At 47.0% G+C, this 17,295-nt stretch overlaps 2 protein-coding genes across 8 annotated transcripts in view; one reads left to right on the top strand and one right to left on the bottom strand.

The window, feature by feature from the left end:
• TPK1 (thiamin pyrophosphokinase 1) overlaps window positions 1–13,749 on the top strand; it is a 480,985-nt gene extending 467,236 nt beyond the window's left edge. For 2 of the 7 annotated variants that reach the window (XR_012157429.1, XM_073332802.1), the window contains one exon: window positions 11,119–11,200. Coding sequence is in view for 4 of the 7 variants with exons in the window: in XM_073332796.1 (XP_073188897.1) it covers window positions 11,119–11,249 (131 nt within the window). In the remaining 3 variants the exon portion in view is untranslated. Of the gene's footprint in view, window positions 1–9,670; window positions 9,768–11,118 lie in introns of all 7 variants that reach the window. The other 5 variants (XM_073332805.1, XM_073332801.1, XM_073332797.1 and 2 more) reach the window with 4 other exon arrangements.
• On the bottom strand, window positions 12,967–16,711 carry SEC61G (SEC61 translocon subunit gamma). Its single transcript, XM_073332806.1, has 4 exons — window positions 16,593–16,711; window positions 15,595–15,694; window positions 14,692–14,794; window positions 12,967–13,117 (listed from the first exon to the last, which is right to left on the bottom strand). Exons 2-4 carry the CDS (start codon window positions 15,686–15,688, stop codon window positions 13,108–13,110), a joined length of 207 nt encoding a protein of 68 aa, XP_073188907.1. The 5' UTR covers window positions 15,689–15,694; window positions 16,593–16,711; the 3' UTR covers window positions 12,967–13,107.
• Window positions 16,712–17,295: the final 584 nt, after the last annotated feature.

Consider the following 17,295-nt stretch of genomic DNA (forward strand, 5'->3'; position numbering starts at 1 on the left):
ATTAACAAATAGAGCTTTACTGTTTCTAGTTTCTGATACTTTGCGAATATTATAACCTAGAATCATGATGTTGTGACACAAACATTAGGATGTAATAAATTTTCCCTGCAAGACTAACAGTTAAACCTAGAAGCTGCATTAGTTCTATTACCTTTGCCAGCTCAACTCTATTTTGCCACACATTACTGCTCATTTGCTGGCTTAAAATGTGCTTTCTTAATTACACGAGTTGAAATGTTGGCTGGGTGTGAAAGCAAATCATTTGAACTTTTCCATTTGAACTGTGTGAATCAATAAATTGTTGTTTATATCTTTTTGCATGTTCACCTCTGTTTCCATCCTTGCAAAGAAGAAAATCCCATGTAGATAAAGATAAAAGGCTCCCCCTATTGGATAGAAAGGGAGTTATTACTGACAATCTTTCTTTTAACTTATGTTTGTAGTGTTGTTGTCGCTGTGCTGGTCCCAGGGATATTAGAGAGACTTGTCCCTCTTTTAACTCACTTCATTTTTAACATTTTATTCATGAAGATATACTGCTTCTGATATTGTTTTATTAAGATGACAGGTTCTTAATGCTTGCTTTGTTACTGAATTTTGGAGATTTTCATACTTGGAGATGAAACAATAGAAATAATTTTCATAATCTTAAGCAAGGTGCAAAAATATTACTAGTAAACCATCAGATTTATAGAGGAAATGTCCCAGGCTGTACAATAGATAAGTTGTTTGGGGGAGGGGGGTGTTTTTCCCTAAAGCTGCAATGTACAATCTGTGTACTATACTCAAAGATGATAAAATCAAATGTCTGTGAGGCAGTGTAAAGAAATTTTATGACATTTCAGATCATAAACAGCTTCTACAAGCTGACTGTATGTTATAATTGTTTAACTTAATCATCAATTTTTAGTATGAAAGTTCTGATATGCAGAGTTGGTTTCAAAGAAATAAGGTGAACTGCAAAGCTTGCAAAACAAAGCATGCAAACTATTTTAAGGCCTTCTCCAGAGGAAAGCATTCTCCATAGGCCTCTATGACTAGACAGCTGCAGAGGCTGCTCTCTCTTATGAAGGAGTAGTTCTCCCATTGTCTCCAGTCTAATGAAAATACCTAGCTGTTACACAGAGCTTTTCATCAGTGGGTCTCAAAGCAGTTTACAAAGGTCAGTATGATTATCCCCATTTTACAGATGGAGGAACTGAGGCACAGAGACGTGAATTGCTTGCCCAAATTCATCCAACAGGCCAGTGGCAGAGCTGGATATAAAACCCAAGTCTTGCCTACATGTCTGTCCAGTGCTCTAACACGAGCCAGCCATTATGTAGTCAGCCAACATGAACTCCTTCCATTCTTCTGACCTTTATCTAAGAACAACTGTAGCATGAGTCTTATTAGTCCTGGGGTAAATCTGCACCACTGCATGTACACAGAATTCATGTCCACTGCAGATTTCTTTGCTTCCCCGCAGAAAAAATGGCATCTGACAGGGAAGCCGTAAGAGCGGTCACACGCCCCTCCCCAGCAGTGCAGGCATGTCATTTTGGGTGCCTGGAGCAGCTGGCGGAGACGTACAACATGTGGGGGGAGGGTGAGCCACGACCGGTGGCTCCTACCCTTTGCCAGGCTCAGCTGCTAGTCCTGGCTGGGCTGGGGGAGGACAGGACTTTCTATTCCCCTGTAAGGAGTAGCTGGGGCTGGTCAGACCCACACCCAGAAACCTCCCCTGGCTGCAGGAAGCTCCACGCCCCATCGCTCCTCAGCCACAGAGGGAGGGGTCACTACACAGGGAGCTGCACCCCTGTCCACCCAACTCCTGTGCATCTGGACCTCTCATACCGTAACCCCCTGCCGAGCCTCGTCCCCCTGCACCCCTTCACCAAGCCTACCACACTCAACCCCCCACTGTGCCGACCTTCACCCACTGCATCCAGAGTCCCCTTGCACCCAGATCCCCCAGCCGAGCTCCAACCCCCCCGCACTCAGACCTCTCAGCTGAGCCCCAACCCCCTACCTCCACAGCCAGACCACCCCCCGCTGAGCCCCATGCACTCAAACCCCCAACCCGACAAGCCCCACCTCCCTGTACCTGGACCACCCTAATGAGCACTCAGACGCTCACCCACTGAGCCTCAACCAGTTGCACCCAGACCCCCACCCCACCAAGCCCCACTTCCCTAGCACTCAGACCCCACTGCTGAGCCCCTGACACCCAGACCCCTGCAACTAATGCCATTCCCCCATACTCAGACCCCCCACTGAGCGCCAACCACCTTCACCTGGAGCCCCCTGCGGAGTCCCATTGCCCCTGCACCCGGAATCCCCTCAGTGAGCCCCTGTGAATCCCAACCCCCCCCCCCCCCCCCCCCACACACACACACACCCAGATTGCCCCACATAGAATCCTCTCAGTCCACACACTAAGTCCCTCCACACTTGGATCCTGCTGGGCTGAGCCTGCCTGCCCACACCTGGTGTGCCAGGGGCAGGGTCCCAGGGTGTTTCTGGGGCGGGCCTGGCCCTTGCTCTGTGTCAGGGTCAAGTGGAGTCTCACCACCAAGTCCATGTCCCGGGGGGAGCTGCAAGGTGATCTCCCACCTCCATGCAGCCAGTGGCCTGTGCTTCCCACTACTGTCATGCCTCCCCATTTATTCATTGACAACATTTGCAGAATTTTAAAGTATTGTGTGCAGAATTCCGTCAGGAGTTGTTTTGTGTCTGATACAGCCCCCCCAGAACTATAACCTGTATTCTTCTTCGAGTGCTTGCTCACGTCGATTCCATTCTAGGTGTGTATGTGCCCACGTGTGCCGTCCTCAGAGATTTTTGCCTTAGCGGTATCCATAGGGTTGGCAGTGGCGCCCCTTTGAGTGCCGTGCTCATGTGCCAGTGTATCAGGCGCTGCTGACCCAACACCCTCTCAGTTGCTTCTTACCGCCCATGGGAGTTAGTCAGAGTACCCTTCCTTGCATTGCAAGGGCTAGCGGTTTTTTGTCTACTGACTTCGAGCCTTAAGGCCTTGTCAATAATTTGTTTATAGTAGTTAGTGTTAAGTGTAATTAGTAGTTAGCAGTTAGGGCTCCAGGGGGGACTTCACCCCAGGCAGGGCATGCCCCAGGCTCCAGGGTATAAACCTTGCACAGACTGCCACAGGCCTATGCCTCAAGTGCTTGGGGGAACCACACATTAGAGATAAGTGCTGAATTTGTAAAAACTTACGGCCCCGCATGCAAAAGGAGTGGGATATTCGGCCACGGGCGCTCCTCATGGAGTTCACCCTGCCAGGACTCGACAAGTACATTGGCCTTGGTGTGCAGTGCACCCCCGTCACTGGGGCCCAAAGAGAAGACCAAAAAGCATGGCTCCCCAGCACAAGGCAAAAAGGGCCATGGGTCATCGGACAACAGACCTGCTTTGGGCCACCCAGCCACTCTGAAGCTGCACGCTTGTACCTCCCCAGTCAGGACCCTTAGCCCCATGAAGGGTCCACCACCAACTTCCAGGAGCGGCATGGGACCTAAAACCTTGACTGACGCATTCACAGGCTCCCCCAGCGCTGAGCACAGGCCTTCGCCAGCAGTACCTGCCTCAGGAACCGGCAAAGGCTCCCCACAAGGGCAAACGAGTCCCTAAGACCACTCAGTCAGCAGTGGAGTGACGCCAATCCCCCAAGACGAAGCAGCGCTCTCCACCTCCGCACTGCAGATCGCCAGAGTCACAGCCCAGACCTTCTGGGGCTCACCCCCAGTCACTGGTCTCCGCTGACTCGACATGGATTGCCTAGAGGAAGACGCCAGTCTCCATACTACCAATGCCGGTCACCCTCTCAGTACAAGTCCCGATCGCCTGCCTCGTGGGAGCGCTCCACATTGTGTCCCCAGTTCCCATGTCAGACCTGATCTCCCATGTGAAGAACCACCCACTTATCATGGCTCACACCTGCCTGCGATTGCTAGGCCACATGGCTGCCCGGGACCAAGAATGTGCTAGCACAGAGGTGGGCAAACGACAGCCCTGTGGGATCGTCTTGCCTAGCCTTTGAGCTCCTGGCCTGGGAGGCTAGCACCCAGCCCCTCCGCTGCAGCCTCAGCTCGCCATGCCGCCAGCACTCTGGGCAGTGGGGCTGCGAGCTCCCGCTGGGCAGCACAGCGGCGGGGCTGGCTCCAGCTGCACGGCGCGGCTGCCAGACATGCCGCTCAGAGCAGCATGGTAACAGGATGGGGAGCAGGGGGGTTGGATATGGGACAGAGAGTCCCAGGGGGGCAGTCAGGGGACAGGGAGCAGAGGGCAATTGGATGGGGCAGAGGTTCTGGGGGTGGGGGCGGTCAGGGGATGGGGAGCGGGGGGGTTGGATAGGCGTGGGAGTCCCAGGGGGCCTGTCGGGGGCAGGGGTGTGGCTAGGGGGCGGGGACAAGGGACCTTGAGCAGGGGGGGTTGGATAGGGTTGGGGTCCCGGGGGAACAGTTAAGGGTCAGGGGTCCCAGGAGGGGGCAGTCGGGGACAAGGAGCAGGGGGGTTGGATGGGTTGGGGATTCTGAGGGGGGGCAATCAGAGGGTGGGAAGTGGGAGGGTGCAGAGGCCAGGCTGTTTGGGGAGGCACAGCTTTCCCCACCCGGCCTTCCATACAGTCTTGGAACCCCAATGTGGCCCTCCCGCCAAAAAGTTTGCCCACCCCTGTACTAGCAAATCACCTCAGCAGGACCTTCTCATCTTGCCACAAGTGGTCGCTCCATCCAGAGGCAGCCAGTATGATCTTCCAAAAGTGGGGAACTCTCAAAGGTGGACTTGTTCGCATCCCGCCAGATCAGGAAATGCCATGTCTTCTGTTCACTCTGACAGATGGACAGGGGTTCCCTGTCAGATGCTTTCCTGCTTCCATGGTCGGGAGCCCTGATGTACGCCTTCCCGCTGGTACCATTGATCCACAGAGTCCTCATAAAGATCAAATGGAACAGGGTGAGGGTAATCCTGATAGCCCCCGAGTGGCCTCGCCAGCATTGGTTTGGCATGCTGCTGGACATTTTGGTAGCCGCGCCTCTGGACTAGCCCTCTGTGTCTGGACTGTTAGGGGGCTTATTCCTTCACCCACTTACTTCCCTGGTCCTTCTCGCATGAACAGAGAGCAACAATACCCAAAGTCCAAAGGTGCAAACAATTCGATGTTTATTGGGGTGAACTTCCAGGAAGCATGATTCCAGTTTCCTTCCTTAGTATCCTCCTTCCCAGCTCTGACACCACAGAGCCTTATACCTGTGTCCCTGTTCCCATTCCTGCCCTTAGCCAAACATGATTCCAATTTCCCCACCCCCATTCCCTGTTCCCATCCCCCCCACACACACTCACCCACCCACTCACTTCCTGATTGACTGCAGACTATATAGTAAAACTTGAGTTCTGCTTAGCTATGCCTTAACCAATCATTTTCCTGAAATTTAACTAACCAATCCTAACATATTATAACATGATTATGTAACCAATTATATCCCACCACCTTAATTAGTTTACACCCAGCAAAATTAATTATACAGCAGATAGAAACAATCACAGAACCAGACAGAGATTATACAGACAAACAATAGCAAAGTGGGAACTATAATGACAAAACAATACAGAAGTGAGAATTTCACATCCCAGCTATTGATAAGTGAGTTCTTGCCAGACAGGATGCTATCAAACTAAGTTTCCTTTTACATTTTCTAGGCACTTCCCTTTCTCCGGAGGTGATAGGCACTATCAGGACAGGATTGTATTCCTAACAGCCCCATAGCACCTTATTTCAATGTGACTAGTTTGGAATGTGAGGATGTGACCATTGGCTTCCCAGCTTATGGCAGCCTCTGCTGCTTAGCCAAAGGCCTTAGTCTAAGAACAGGGCCTCAGACTGTCACAGTGAGAGAAGGCCCTTACACCAGCAGACAGTGATTTTGATTTTTTCTTTTATACCTCTATAACTAGCCAAGTGATAAGAATACACCTAAATTCTTAGAGTATAGGCCTTTACAGGCAGGCCTGAATATCTATATCCTAACACGGACCTGCTGTCCCAGAACCACGGCAGTCTGCTGCACCCAAACCTGGAGGCGTTGCACTTGACAACATGGCTGCTTCATGGCTGAATGCGGAAGAGTGTGAATGCTTGACCCATGTGCAACAGGTCTTGCTGGGTAGCAGAAAGCCCTCCACTAGAGCGACTTACTGGGCGAAGTGGAAAAGATTCACATGCTGGGCTATAGATCAGTGCGACCGGGCCGAGCAGGCCTCGCTGCAGGTGATTCTGGATTATCCTCAAACTTCAGGCCTTGTTCCTGTCGTCTATCTGGATCCACCTGGTTGCTATTTCAGCTTTCCACACATCTCTCCCTCCTGTTCTAAGGAAGATCGGTCTTCGCGCATGACATGACGGCCTAGTTCTTGAAAGGTCGGAGCATCTTTACCGTCATGTCCGGGATCCTGTCTCTCCCCTGGGATTTGAATTTCATGCTTATGGGGCCTCCCTTCGAACTCTCTCTCTTCTCCTTCTCTCCTGAAGGTTGTGTTCCTGGTGGTGGTTACGTCCTCCCGCAGAGTGTCTGAGGTCAGAGCGCTTACATCAGAACCACCCTATATGGTGTTCTACAAAGATAAGGTCCAGTTGCAGCTGCACCCAGCATTCCTGCCTCAGGTAGTTTCCCAGTTTCATACTGGCCAGGACTTTTTCTTTCCGAAATCCCATAAATCTGAAGAGGAGAGCAGGTTACACGCTCTGGACATCCGGAGGGCGCTGGCCTTCTATATCGATAGGATACGGCCGTTCCATAAGTCAACGCAGCTGTTTATTGTGGTGCAGACAGGATGAAAGGTTGCTCAAAGGATTTAATCCTGGATCACAGCCTGCATCCGATACTGCTACGAGCCAGCGAGTGTGCCTCCACCGGCGATAGTCGAAGCGCACTCAACTGGAGCGCAAGCATCATCAGCGGCTTTCTTAGCCTAGGTGCCGATCCAAGAGAGCTGCTATCTGGTCTGTCCACACGTTTACATCCCATTATGCACTGACCCAGCAGGCTTGGGATGATACTGGCTTCGGCAGGGCAGTGCTGCAAAACCATGAACTTTGAGCCCACCTCTATTGGCACTGCTTGTGAGACACCTAGAATGGAATCGACATGAGTAAGCACTCGAAGACAAAAAACTAATTACCTAGCTTTCATAACTGTTCTTCAAGATGTGTTGCTTATATCTATTCCATTACTTGCCCTCCTGCCCCTCTGTCGGAGTTGCCAGCAAGAAGGAACCGAGGGTGTAGGGTCGGTGGTGCCTGATATATCGGCACATGAGCACAGCACTCAAGGGGGCCCCACTGCCAACCCTATGGATACCGCTAAGGCAAAAATCTCCGACAACCGTGCACATTGGCACGTGCACACCTAGAATGGAATGGACATGAGCAACACATCCTGAAGACCAACAGGAAAGGTAAGTAACCAGTTTTGGGGCAGGGTATGGTCTTGACCTAACACAGTACAGACGCTTCCCGGTTTACACAAGACCCGACGTACACAACTTCGCATTTACAGAAAAAGTTCCATAAACCAGAAATAGGATTTTCGAGTTGCAGAAATTGTTGTGTAACGTATGGGTATGTTTTTCCAACTTAAGCAAAATTTGAGTTATGGAAGGCTTTCCGGAACGGAACGATTCTGTAAGTCAGGGGGTGTCTGTAGCTGTTTCCTGTTGAATTTCTGTATTCTCGTATGGCAGTCATGCTGTGGGGGAATGTCATCAGGATGGGGGAGTAAAAAGCAGATGCCTCTGTGATCCGAAAGGTTTCCCAGACTTTTAGCAACTTAAGGAAGAATTTTGAAGGGACTGTGTGAATTGGACTCTACCATAATGAATGCTGACAGAGGAGAGAAGCCTCTCCTTGACAGTCCCAAGTCAGGAACTAAAGTGAGGGTAGGGCCCATTGGAGCAGCAATTGAAGGTTTGACCTGAGGAAAGATTTCTTGAAAGTAAGTATATTAAAAAGTTAGGCCTAGTTCTTGTCTATCCTACTTCTTGAGGCCATGCAGAGGGATTGCTTTGCCCTAGATTTATGGCAACTCCCCTAGTTTGTGATTTAAGATGAGGGAGACAGTCCAGCACAGTGAGTTGTGGGAGGCAAGGAGCTAGTCAATACACATGAACTGCCCAACCCACATTCATGTCTGCAATGGGAATTTTACTTTCTTTGGGCTGCAGGTAAAGCAGCCCACTACTTAGTTGAAAAATGTAACTTTGTACGCTTTGTGCTCCCAGAAAGCAAAGACTTTTTCATTTATATTGGGCCACTTTATTGCAAATCCAGAGTGGTCCAGCTTCAGATCCAGCAGAACCGATGCATTTTTGCTGCATAAGTTAACAAGGTGGAGACCACAGACAGGGTCTTGCTGGTCTCTACACGCTCCTGAGCTCTGTTTCTGAAGGTCTCCCTGTACCCTGACATGTAGATTGTGCTACAATTTTGTGAACTATATGCTTATTTTACCCATCAGCTAGTAATAATGTAACTGATGGATAAAATAAGTACCTTTCATTAATATTTTCCTCGAATGTGGCTTGCAAAGGCCTTAGCCTTGTGACACTGCTTAGCAAAAATTGCAGATAATCTTGGAGTTCATGCTCTTGTTAAGCAGAAATTGGTACGGGTCTTACTGATCTTAAAATACACGGATGGATGGATATAATAATCTTTATATAGAGAGCCCTGCAAATCCACGGAGCATTTTTGTGGATAGTGGAGCGAATGCAGATACAACAGCACAGGGCTCTATGCATCTGGAGTGGAGACAGAGACTCATTTACACAGGGCCGAGCCAAGCTGAGCCTTGCCTAACCAAGTCCCAAACCACTTTGGAGGAGCTTTGCCTCTTCCCAGCACCTGCTGGGTGGCTTATAAAGTGCAGCCGGGTCCCCGGTCTCCATTTGCGGCAGCAGCAGCCACTTCCCCCCACCATTGGGGCTATGAAGCCAGGAAACACATCCAGGAAAAGGAAATGCAATTTCTGACAGAACCTGGAGTGCTTTAAATAGTGGTAAAAAGTCATCTCTGCGGGCTGGGAGCAGCAAGAAGGGAGAGTGAGAGGGGAAGGGGGAAAAAGGAAAAAAGGGAGACAGTCAGCTCCTGGCAGGGGATGGAGAGAGCATGAAGTACCAAGGAGCCAGGCCGCCTGGCTGACGGCTTGGGGAGCAGAAGGATGAAAATGAGCCAGGGGAGAAGTAGGAAACAGGAGCCCATCCCCAGCCTCTCAGGCTGGGTCCCCGCAGGGAGGGCAGACCCATAGGTGCAGCAGGGGCTCCAAGCCTGGGCCCCGTCCTGTCCCCCGGGGCAGCAGGCCCGATACCTGGCAGGTACATGTTTAGCAGCAGCAGCTGGGCTCCAGTGCCATGCCTCATGACAGTGCCTGTCCCACAGCATCCAGCTTGGGCATCCTGGGGGGTGGGGGGGAATTCTGGGGATTAGCCCAGCATGGTTCAATGCTGCCTTGCACCCTTCCTTCCACTAACAGAGGCATCGTACAGCCTCTCATGATTCTGTACTCCTGCCGGGTCTCTTCTGTGTTTTCCCTTCCCTTCAAGCTCTCAAAGTCTCTCTCAGGGGTGAGGCAGTCCTCACACCCACTGCCCTGACTATTTCACTCCTGTATTGACTTAGGCAGTCTTCCCGTTCACTGCCACTCTGCAGCGTATGGAAGGGGAACCCAGGCCCATCCTCTACTCTGGGTTCCAGTCCAGAGCTCTACTGTGAGCAGGTAAGATCTGGTTCTTCCCAAAAAAGAACATAAGAATGGCCCTACTGGGTCAGACCAAAGGTCCATCTAGCCCAGTTTCCTGTCTTCCCAACAGTGGACAGTGCCAGGTGCCTTAGAGGGAATGAACAGAACAGATAATTCAAGTGATCCATCCCCTGTTGCTCATTCCCAGCTTCTGGCAGCTCATTGCCAGGTTGGTGGTAGAAGGTGACCCAAAAGTGAATAATAGCCTTTGCCTCTTTATCAGGCTGTGTATGGAACAAGCTCACTTCCTGAGCACCTCAGCTATAAGAGAAATTGCTTAGAATAGTGGTTCCCAAATTTTCGTATGTGGAGCCTTGCTGATGTATCTCAGTTCCTACTGTAGTTACATTAAAAACTAAAAATAATCATTCTAATATGAACAAGCTTTAATGACTAGAGATGTTGATATCTAGTGTGATTATGTGGTGTACATCATCTTGCATGGGAGATAATATGTGGCAAAAGGCACAGGTACACCCCAACCTTTAAATTGGTGGAAAGGAGGTGGTAACAGAGTATGACAGTTCTCTTTTTAATCATACTGACCTTTAAAGATCCCATGGTACTTCATGCAAGTGTAAAGGAATCAACCCTGCTATCTTGGCCAGATTCCAATTTGAGTAATTACAATTCTGCCTACCTAAAATTCCCCTTGCAGGAATTTCACTTGGCTACTACATTCAGTTCCCTTCCTAAACTATTCCTGTGCATTGTTAAACAGCTGCTTTCTTCTACCCCTGGGTTTTCTTCATTCCAAAAGGAGATGACGCCTATATTTTGTTTATGAATCACTCTGGGCGAAAAAAGTACTTGCTTCATGTAAGTTGTTTCCTTCAACTGCCTTTCAAAAACACCTTTTTTAAAATGTGGATTGATGACTGAATTACAGCTGAATTCTTAACTTAACCTGCAGAGGAAAATGAAGAATCCTCTCTCACCTATTCTTATTTTCAATTAGTTTATGCATAAAAATAAATTTCAAACACACACGCTACTGTCAGTTACTGTCCTGTCCTTTAAGAGTGGTTGCATTTTACTTTGTTATTCTGTAGTAGAGATGATGGATTTATTTTTAATTTATACAGAATTACCTTTAAGATGGCACATACTGGTTCAAGAATGGTTTGGATATAAAAATTTAGGGGACAAAAGGATATATATTCTTAGAATATATTGTCCTCATTGCAATCAACAGGAAATCGAAATCTCCTTAACCGGAGAAGAAATACATGTCACTTCATTTGCTTATTTGGCAGTTTGTTCCTTAAATGCCTTTCTAAAGAGATTTTTCCTGGTGTTTATTTAAATTATTTTTTATTATTTACAGCTAACCATGTGCTAAAGTTTGGAACGCTTGTCAGCACTTCAAATACCTACGATGAATCTGGAGTTGTGACCATAGAAACAGATAAACCGTTGCTGTGGACAATGGGTATCAAAAATAAGCAAAATTCTTAAGATTACAACTGCCTTTTTTTCAGCTGACTGAAGACTTTAAACATGTTGGAAAATTTCACTCATTAACAGAAAATTATTGTGGCAGGAATCAAAATAAAATTCTTTTTTTTTTTTTTTTTTTTCGGAAGAGCAGAGGGAAGGGAAAGATAGTGGAGTTTAATAAGTCAAGTGAAAAATCTTTAGGAAGATAGTAGTGACAAAACTGACTGAATAACTCATTCTAGTTCCGTGCATAGGACACATGCACTTCCTAAACCAGCAGCACTGAAAGGGACTAATGGGCATAGACTGACCGACTCTTACTCCTTGCAGGAGTGTGTCCAGATTAGGTTTTATTACTACTGTTAAATCAGTGGTTAAAGAATCTCTTCTCGAGTCAAATTTTAATTGATGTATTATGTATATTTTTGACTTATACAAAATTAGTACAGCAGTATTGTAAGTAATCCTTTTGCTGTTTAATGTGACTAGAACAGGCTGATCTTCTGCCCTGCTGTTTAGTAACATAGATTTTAAGTCTACTTCACTTGAGTTAATTGCAAATTTTAAAGGAAAACAGCAATAAATACCACTACAGTGAAGCTCAGAATAGCAGGCTGAGTATTTCTTTTAATGCTGCTGTCTGTGCTGCCATTTTACTTCTACTTTCCAGCATTAGGTACTATTTACAAACTTCTAATTAACAGAAGGTAAGCAGCATTCAACTAATCAAGTGCTCGTAAACTATCAGTGTGCAAGCTTTTATAGATTAAAACGTTCAGACTTAGGGATAGCTCAGTGGTTTGAGCATTGGCCTGCTAAACCCAGGGTTGTGAGTTCAATCCCTGAGGGGGCCATTTAGGGATTTGTGCCATAAATTGGGGATTGGTCCTGCTTTGAGCAGGGGGTTGGACTAGATGACCTCCTGAGGTCCCTTCCAATCCTGATATTCTATTATTAATAACAACTGTATGAGCTTTGTAGGCAGAAGTTCATGCAGGTTCTTTAAACAACTGGATAAAGTTGCATTTTAATTTGGTTATCACAGCAGTCTCTTCAAATTTTACACACGGGTATATTTTCTTTTAAAGGGTTTGTTAATTTAAGGTGGCACAGAACGCATACATCATTGAATAGATGCTAAACACGATGGTATATAACAAATTTAGTGCTAATGTTGGTGTCAAGTTGCACCATCTTGAAAAGCGCTATAAAGACAGTAGTGGAATCCAAAACTGTTTGGTAAGGAAGGATAAGGGCCCTGAGCTGATCTGTAAGTACGTCTGTAATATATGTATTTCAGTTGCTGCCTCTTAAAGAGAGTGTTTAGAACAAGATCTGAAAAACTAAACTACTTTTTGTAAGTAAAACCAAAGATCACATCAATTTAAAGACTAGAGCAAAATCTTTTCAGCTTGTTTTGTGCTTCTAACAGTATTTTATACAGGCACATTCCCTCTCCACCCCCCAGGTTACAAGACACAATATAGGAAAATGGAAGTAGGTTAGTATTTTTAACCTGAATAGATTTAGAGTTGGTTTTTAGTACCACCTAATGCTGGGCCAAAAGTAATATGTAAAAAATTATTCTACTGCTCAAAGCAGTAAACCAAGAAAGGCAGTTCAGTCACCTTACCTCATCTTGTACAACTAGCAGCACACAGTGATAAGTTATTTACTGAGCCTAGAAAGTTCAAAGAGTCAGTAAAACAAAATGAGACCAACTCAGATATCAAGCTTGTTTTAAATCTTAGCCTGGTTTATAGCAGTAAACAAACAAGATACAGACTTATGGAATATTAGTAAGCAAAAAAGCCCCCCACACCCGACCCCCATTGTCCATCACTCCAAACTTCAGGTAACAGATCTTGATGAGTGTTCAGCCACCACTGTAGAACAAGAGAATTTGATCAGTGTCAAGTAAGACTGCTATCTTAAGTTAGATCATCCCATTCTAACTGGAACAAAGTCCCCACTATGCCTTAAAAACAGCACAGACATTACACAGCTCCTTCTCTGAGACAGGTTTCTTAATTTGAGGATCATACCACTCTTGCTCCAAAAGGGGTAGTAAACAGATGTCAGAGGAGTCCCGATACTTTTGCTGTAATATGCGTCCCTACTAGGGAAATGATTGAGAACAACTTTTGGCAAAACAATTGCTATTTTAACCAATTAAGAAGCCTTAACTGAAGTGTTTGAAACCTTCAATATCAGTGATTTTTGTAGTGCTACTTACCAGATTGATTTAAGGTTCAATGTTCATATGCAAAAGCTTAATACACAAATTGTGGTATATTGTACAAAAGTTATGATTATGTAAAATTGGAAACACTGCTTTACTTTTAATAAAGTTATTTTTAATACTATTTATTAGCTTTGTTGGGTGACTTCTTCCAATACAACCTCAAGACTATATGGCTCATTTATACACATTCTCTGCAAGTGTTCAGGTCACTTGGTGAAATTTCTAAAAATTTCGTGAAAAGTTAAAGAATGCAAAATCCAAACAAACTATCCACTGTATTATCTAAACATGCACTCATTTTAAAAAAGTCTGCATATTTATATTGTGTTTTGACAAATAAAGCTTCTATTTTCAAAGTTTCAATTATTTTGGTAATTTATTTCAAAATACCTGTCAACAATACACACAATGACAAAAAAAGATTCCCCCAGGAGTTAAAGAAACCCTCTGACAACCCAGTTCCTGTTGGGAGGTATTGGAGGGGGCTGTGCGGTCCCCAGATCCCAGACACCTGCACTCCCCTCCCTCCAAGCCCAGACATCCGCACCCCACTCAGGAACATATACACCCCTCCTCCCAGAGCCCAGCTGCACGCACCCCCAATTTCTTTACTGTCCCACCATGGGATTGTGCAACCCTGCTCTTCCTCACCCTCTGCCAGAGCTGGGTCTCCCAGGCCCTCTCCTGTCCCCAGAAGAATGAGGATCAAGCTGAGCAGCCTGGCACACCACTTACTGTAAGCTGTGCTCTGCTGAGTCCAGTGGCCCCTAGTGGTGGCCAGCAGCTCTGCAGCCCAATTCTGCCTGGGAAATATGTAATTCTGCACAAATTCTGCATTGCACAGTGGTGCAGAATTCCCCCGGAGTATTTAAATGTTCAACATTTAGCTTCTAAACCTCTTCGGCCATCTTCTCTCATCTACAAGTGCAATGATAGTACTAAAATTTTGCAGTATATTATTTAGTAAACAAAAGATGAAGCACTAATATCTGAAAGCAAAATCGATTTACTGAAAACTCCTAACTGTTTACAAGATATATATGAAGTTGCTGAAGTGCTCATGTACTATAGTGATGGGGAGTACATAAGTTATTGGATAAATGAATACCAAAAGTTATGTTCATTGAAATACTAAGTTTAGTTATCAGTTCAATTCTGAACACTGTGTTATTCTTGTTCGGATACTAGCATTAGCCTTTTATCAGATTTACTTACACAATGATGTTGTTGATAGGGATATGGATCAATTTCACAAAGAAACCAATAAATCCCATTATCGCAAAACCTATTGCTGTTGCCATGGCAATCTTCTGGAATTCTGCAATTTAAGAAATTATCGGTTTTAGTCCTGTAAATTTAAACCTACCACTTAAAATGCAGATTAGGTTATTACAATGACCATGGAGATTTGTGCCTTTGAAAGTTTCTCCCAATGTTAAGATAAAAGACACTTTAGAAGTGTCATTTAGATGGTAATGCCCAGAGACAGACAGTTATTTCATTTCTAAAAATAACCCAAGTTTTATTAATGCTAGGTTTCCAGGGATTAATACTTATAGGATTACAAAATATAGAATCATGCATTACTTAAAGCCAGATAAGCTAACTTGAACTTTTAAGTCACTGACAATACTGTTAACAAAGTACTTAAGCATTCAATTTCCAAAAGAAAATAAGCGAAATCAAGTTAGTGACAATGGAAAAGATTAATTTGAGCAGACTAAACATCAGGATGTGAAGTGTCCATAGAAACCATCAAAAGGATTCTGAAATTAAGAAATTTACATTTCAGAACACTTCAGCTGTGTAGAGTGCTTCAGAAACTCACTACCATACTGCTATCACAAGTTTGACTTCAGCAAAATGTATACCAGGAAAAAAAAAAAAACTTTCAAATTAGTTTGGTTATACGCAGAATTAAGTGCATCTCATGATTTTTCAGACAAAACTGGCTTGCTACATAAATGCAGAACTAAGAGAATCAGTCAACGTGAAAAATAGACATCAGTATGCCTATAAACACATGAAGTTCCTGTTCTTTGTGTTTCAGGCAATATCATAAGATAGAAAACTGAAGCGAAATGAGCATTATGGCCCTAGTTTTTTTGCATACTTTACCTTTTCTGTCTGGCTTAGTGCATCTTTTAACAAGCCTGATGGAATCTTTTACAAATTGACGACTGGGCTCAACAAATTGCATTACTTGATCCATGATTGCCTGCAAGAGTGTTACATTTTAATACACAGATTGTTGCAAGAATCATTTTGAAAAATCATTTCACATCTTACATAAAGAGGCAAATCCTCCCTTTGCCCCTCTGCTGGTCTTCTTTAATGTACATTAAACATTGAATGTGAAAACTGTTAACACTTTAATCACACACAAGGTCAGGATTCTATGTTGTTGTTTTTTTTAACAAAGATGTTAAAAATCCGTATTTTGTTGCAGGGTATTTTCCTTTTTCTTGTGGAATTAGATCGCCCAACATTTGATATATTCACACTAGCTTTTATTATTTGTATTACCACACCGGCTAGGAGCCGCAGTCAGGAAGCAGGACCCTGCTGTGATTCACTACTAGGTACTGCTCCCTGAAGAAGAGGAATGACTCGTCAAGCTCTCCACGGGGGGTGTCGAGGGGGACAGGGAGCTGGCAGAGGGAACGGGGCGGGAGGAGGGAACCACGGGCGCTGCCCAGGCTCAGGGCTAGGCGGGTTTATAGCCGGGATTTTGCGGACCACCCACAACCGAGGCTTCCGCCAGACTCCCGATCTCTTTTCCCTTGACCCCCGCTCCACTTACGGAGGGCGCCGGCCCCAGCCCTCCAGGCCAGCCCCAGACACGAGCGCAGCGACCCCCGGGCCCGCTGCGAGGCTCGCCGGCCCGTCACAGCCCCAGGAGCGGCCGCAACGTAGGGGAGGGCGGGGGGGGGGCAGAGACGGCGGGCCCCCCCCCCCCAGAGCTACCGAGAGGGAGCCGGCGGCGAGCGCCCAGCGCGCTGCCCCGGGGACCCCGCACGGAAAGCGGCGGCGCTCGGCCGCCTTGGCTCCCCGCGCAAGAAGCGCCGTCCCCTCCCGCACCGGGCCCCTGGCGGAGGAGCCGCTCCCGCTCTCACCTCGGGCTCCGGGACCGAACGAACCGCTCGCGCTAAGGACACGTAGCAACTGCAGACTCCACGGCCGAGGAACCGGAAGAAGAAACTTGCCCCGGAACTTACGCCCCCCTCTCCAGGCCGCCGTCACAGGCTCCCCGCTGGGCCCACGGCAGCCTGAGACCGGCCCCCTCCCCTCCCGAAGGCATGCGCTCTGAGGCGCTTTGTGGCAGGCCACGCCCACTCCCTCGTGGGTGGGGAGAGGATGGGCATTGCAATCTGCGGCTGCGCAGATGGAGAGCGTCAGGCGCTGAAGAAGGGACGGGGGGCGTGGAGCGCTGGAGTGTGGTGCGCGCGGGGGCGGGGTCGCGCGCGTCTCTCTCGCTTCTGTGTGTAGGTTTCAATACGGCCCATCCCCCCGCTGGTCCCCGTCGTTGTTGGGGACGTAACAGCCCCCGTTCTCGTTTTTACTGACTGGTTACATTGCCATAATGGAGCGTCCCATAGTAGCAGCAGCTACTGTGTTAATACACTGTGTTAATTGTATTGCAGGAGAGACTGTGAGCCCCATTCAGATATGAGGACCCCCGGCACTGTGCAAGGTGCTGTACAAACGTAGAGCAAAAAGAGGGGCTCTCCTTCCTTCTCTGCACAGGGACTCAATGCACCTCTTGCAAGCATTACCCATCTGGGGAGCCTCTGGGCTACAGTTTCCCATGGTGGGCTC

The sequence above is a fragment of the Lepidochelys kempii genome, chromosome 2, assembly GCF_965140265.1.
Source record: "Lepidochelys kempii isolate rLepKem1 chromosome 2, rLepKem1.hap2, whole genome shotgun sequence".
In the NCBI taxonomy this organism is placed as follows: domain Eukaryota; kingdom Metazoa; phylum Chordata; order Testudines; family Cheloniidae; genus Lepidochelys; species Lepidochelys kempii.

What these genes read in the sequence shown, in the direction of transcription:
- SEC61G (XM_073332806.1), bottom strand. Translation starts at nt 15,688, where the DNA reads ATGGATCAAGTAATGCAATTTGTTGAGCCCAGTCGTCAATTTGTAAAA. An exon ending in CACTAAGCCAGACAGAAAAG is followed by an intron (nt 14,795 to 15,594) that starts GTAAAGTATGCA and finishes CTTAAATTGCAG; the next exon opens with AATTCCAGAAGATTGCCATG.